The 4,040-nt window shown below is 48.3% G+C and overlaps 1 protein-coding gene across 1 annotated transcript in view; it reads left to right on the top strand.

Moving 5' to 3' along the window:
• Nucleotides 1-4,040, top strand: part of PGM1 (phosphoglucomutase 1) — a 15,065-nt gene that overhangs the window by 2,262 nt on the left and 8,763 nt on the right. Inside the window, exons 2-5 of the mRNA XM_010143753.1 lie at nt 1,410-1,572; nt 1,835-1,981; nt 3,078-3,203; nt 3,706-3,896. Coding sequence (XP_010142055.1) covers nt 1,410-1,572; nt 1,835-1,981; nt 3,078-3,203; nt 3,706-3,896 — 627 coding nt within the window. The remainder of the gene's footprint in view (nt 1-1,409; nt 1,573-1,834; nt 1,982-3,077; nt 3,204-3,705; nt 3,897-4,040) is intronic.

Raw genomic sequence — 4,040 nt, 5'->3', positions numbered from 1 at the left:
GCCGGGCCTGGGAGCGCCCTGCTGGAGGGGAAGGTGTCCCTGCCCATGGCAGGGGGTGGAACTGGATGAGCTTTAAGGTCCCTGCCAACCCATCCTGTGATTGTATGATTATGAGCTGCATGTGAGGCCTGGCAGAGCACCAATGCAGAGGGGTGTTGCGGCTGAACGAGACCCTCAGAGGAACGCTGGGAAACACAAGATGAAGTTTTAGAGAGGAGTTTCCTGGAGATTTCATGAATTCTTGGTGAAAATGAAGGAGTGAGACTTGGAGGCTGGAATAAAACACGAGACAAGGAGTGATGGCTTGGGCTGAGAAGAGGGAAAAAAAGCAAAGCCCACGTAGGTTGGGCTACCTCAAATGAAACGTGTGGCCTAATAAACGAGTGTGATCAGCCTGGTCGGGAGGCATGGTGAGGGCTGTACTATCAGCTATTGGGGCATTCACTTTGGGTTTATCACCTGCTGTTTCACATTTATGCTCGTTGTTTGCTAGAGGTGTGGTTCTGTTAGTGGCGCCTCGCTCGCCCAGCTGGCCTGCGACAGCTGGAGCATGTCACATCTGATCGGCAGCGGAGCTGGGGCTTAGCACCAGGCAGCGCTGCGGCAGAGGAATCGCAGTCATCCAGTGCCCGTGGCTTAGCTCCGAATGCGGACCTTCAGCTCCTTCAGTCTGGGAACGTGGCCTTTTGTTTTCTGGTTTGTGTTTGACTGGAATTCCTCCTCTTTTCTCAGTCATATCCAGGGTCTGATCTCCGTGGCTGATGGAGAGTAGTCTGGTATTGGTTTAAATCTGTCACCTCATTTGAGGGCTGTGGTAAGGAGCATGTTCTTCCAGAAAAGTATTCGTCTTCTGTTTTATTACATGAACTGCAGCAACTGGATCCTGATTACCTTGTGTTGCTTAACACATTGGTCTGGATTTAATCTCAGCAAAGTTATTGCTAAGTTTATGGGAAGGAGGTGTGTTACCCGCTGCGAGTAAGAGAATCTGCAGCTGGTCCCATGGGAGTAGTGATGATGTTCGATTTTTGTGTTGTTTTGGCTTCTCTTAGTCCCATTGTGTCTTTTGAAAGCAAAGTTCGAGACCATGGCCAAAGGGGTTGGGGTTTTTTGGTTGTTGTTCAGATGCCTCTGGAAAGCTCAGCTCTTCGGTGGGAGCTGCCGTTTCCAGCTGAGCAGCACTCACAAAGGAAAATGCTAAAAAGGCGCAACAGAGCAGGGTCAGATGCTGACCTTCACTGTACACAGCAGGGAGCTCTGGCACCCCTCAGGAGCGAGCTGTTTGCTTGCAGAGAACAGCACCTCTGCCACCAGCACACCCCTGGTTTACCTGTCACCCATGTTTGGGGTTTGGGTGGTTTTTCTGGTCTGGGGACTCACAGGAGTTTGTTTTGCTGTTCAATTTTCAGATCGGCCGCTTGGTCATCGGGCAGAACGGCATTCTTTCCACCCCAGCCGTGTCCTGCATCATCAGGAAAATCAAAGCCATCGGTGGCATCATCCTGACAGCCAGCCACAACCCCGGTGGGCCCAATGGCGATTTTGGCATCAAATTCAATATCGCCAATGGAGGTGAGGTCGCTTGGGTCATTTTGATTCGCTCTGTTTCTGTGCAGCCGTTTCTTGCGCTGACCTCGAGGAACCAAATTTAACTGACTTCATGTCAGTGGGTTTCCCTGCTCACAGCAAGCGAGGGATTTGCTGCCCTCCTACCCTGATACTCCCCTCCAGGGGAGGTAATCCCAGCCCCAGGTGTTCTGCTGTTCTCCTGAAGTGTCCTTCTCTTGCAGTCTGATTCTTTAACGCCTTCTCCCTTGCCTGATTTATCTTGCAGGTCCTGCTCCTGAAGGTATCACGGACAAAATTTTCCAAATCAGCAAGAAGATTGAAGAGTACGCCATCTGCCCCGATCTCCAGGTGGACCTGAGCACCATTGGGAAACAGCAGTTTGACTTGGAGAACAAATTTAAGCCCTTTACAGGTAAACAACGGTTCTTCCTCTTGGAAAGTTGCTTTTCAGGTGGAGTTAGCGTAGACCTGCCATGGTGTTTCTGAAGGACAGGTGTCATCATTCTGACCTCTCCTTCTCACCTTGGGTTGGATAACCCAAGCAAGGACATCACTCCTGGGCACCCTGGCATCCTGGCCAGAGTTTTGGCCTGCAGCTTACCTTGTGCAGTTACTGGAATTAGATCATTATTTCTGTCCTACAAAAGGTTGGACTTCAGTAGGTAAATCTGATCCCATGAACTTCACTAAAATCAGAGACTCTTTGGTCTGTAAGGCAACATGAATATGTACTTGGAAACAGACAGCTCTGCAGTTAAACTGCATTTTCCTGATTAAAAACTGTAGTGTTAGTGTTTAATCTCTGTAACTGATTTCCCCCGCCATGGTTTCGTGTATAAAAGCTCTCTCACGTTTCACACGTGACTTTTGACAGCAGTGAAATACAAAAATGCATTAAAAAAAAGACTGTTGAAAAACACTTACTGCAAGGATGTTTTTACCATCTCCTGGTAACCTGTGCTTGTAATTCAAAAAGGAATAATTTAAAAGGTTATAGAAGTTAGTATTTCTCTCAGTCCCCATTTCTGTATAGTGGGATTTTTATATTAATGGGGTTTTCGTGGGCTCTCTTTTTATATGGCCTGTTAGTTGCAAAGGTGTAAATTTTTCACATAGTTCCCGTTGACTTTGGTGGAAATTGGAGATCTGCTTTTTTATATATATTTTTTTTTATTCCCCACCCTGCCCCTTTATTTAATCCCACTCTTCAGGTAAGTGCAGTGGGACTGAGCCCTCTCGAACAAAGTCCAGGGAGCCGTAGCTGGCAGCAGTGTTTGTCATACAGATTTTGTTGGTCCGTTGGTCTGTAACCCGATGAGTAGCAACAACCTGTAGTTGAATTCTTAATACAGGACCGTTATGATTGTCTTTACGAATCGATTCCATGGGATGTTTAAAGGCTTTACGCTGAGCCCTGGCCCTCTGCATGAAGGGCTGTCAGCACACTGCCACGTGTGGCTTTTCTACAAAGATTTCAGACCGTGAGAGCTGGTCTCTATTTTTCCCAGTGGAAATTGTGGACTCGGTAGAAGCCTACGCGAACATGCTGCGGAACATCTTTGACTTCAACGCATTAAAGGAGCTGCTTTCGGGGAAAAACCACCTCAAGATTCGCATAGATGCTATGCATGGAGGTACGAGAGGGCTTGGGGCATCGCAGGGGACCACGTGTCCCCGGGGCTTTGCCGCCTGCTTTAGAGAGAAAACGGTTTTCTGGAATTTGTATCCACCACTTGTAAATTTGGGGTTTTGTTTTGTAACATGCTGCATTGTTCTTTTTGCAGGCAAACTTTCGGTGGCTTCACATTGGGGTGTTTTTTTGTCAAATGTTTGGACTTGGGAAGTGTTTGGGGGTTGGGGAGATGCTGTGAGGCTCACCCACATCAACCCACAGCTGCGAGGCAGAGGAGGATAGTGCTGATGCTGTGATCAGACCCTGCATCGGTCCACGTCCCATGGAGGTCCCAGCAGTTATGCCTACAGAAATTGGAGTACAAAAATGGGACCATGAGACTTTATATAATTTTATAGAGTTTTATATAATTTAATATGTAAGCCAAGCTCATGAGTCTCTTTCAATAGACATTTTCAGGAGCAGAGGCTGACTTGTTTTCTCCCCGTGTTTTGTTGTGGTAGTTGTGGGCCCTTATGTAAAAAAGATCCTGTGTGAGGAGCTTGGAGCCCCAGCAAATTCAGCAGTGAATTGCACCCCGCTAGAGGACTTTGGTGGCCACCATCCTGACCCCAACTTAACTTACGCTGCTGACCTGGTCCAGACGATGAAGACGGGAGAGTATGACTTTGGAGCTGCCTTTGATGGAGACGGGGTAAATGTACCGTCCCGTATTGATAGGACAAGGGGAAAGGGCCTCAATTTGCACCAGGGGAGGTTGAGGTTGTCCCTGAGGAGCCATTTCTGTCCCGTTGGGGTTGTGCAGGTGTGTCCCAGGCTGCCCAGGGCAGTGGTGGAG

The sequence above is a fragment of the Buceros rhinoceros genome, unplaced genomic scaffold (genome assembly GCF_000710305.1).
Source record: "Buceros rhinoceros silvestris isolate BGI_N320 unplaced genomic scaffold, ASM71030v1 scaffold19109, whole genome shotgun sequence".
NCBI lineage: Eukaryota > Metazoa > Chordata > Aves > Bucerotiformes > Bucerotidae > Buceros > Buceros rhinoceros.
Note: the sequence above shows the minus strand (reverse complement) of the source record. Positions and strands in the feature narration are given on the sequence as shown.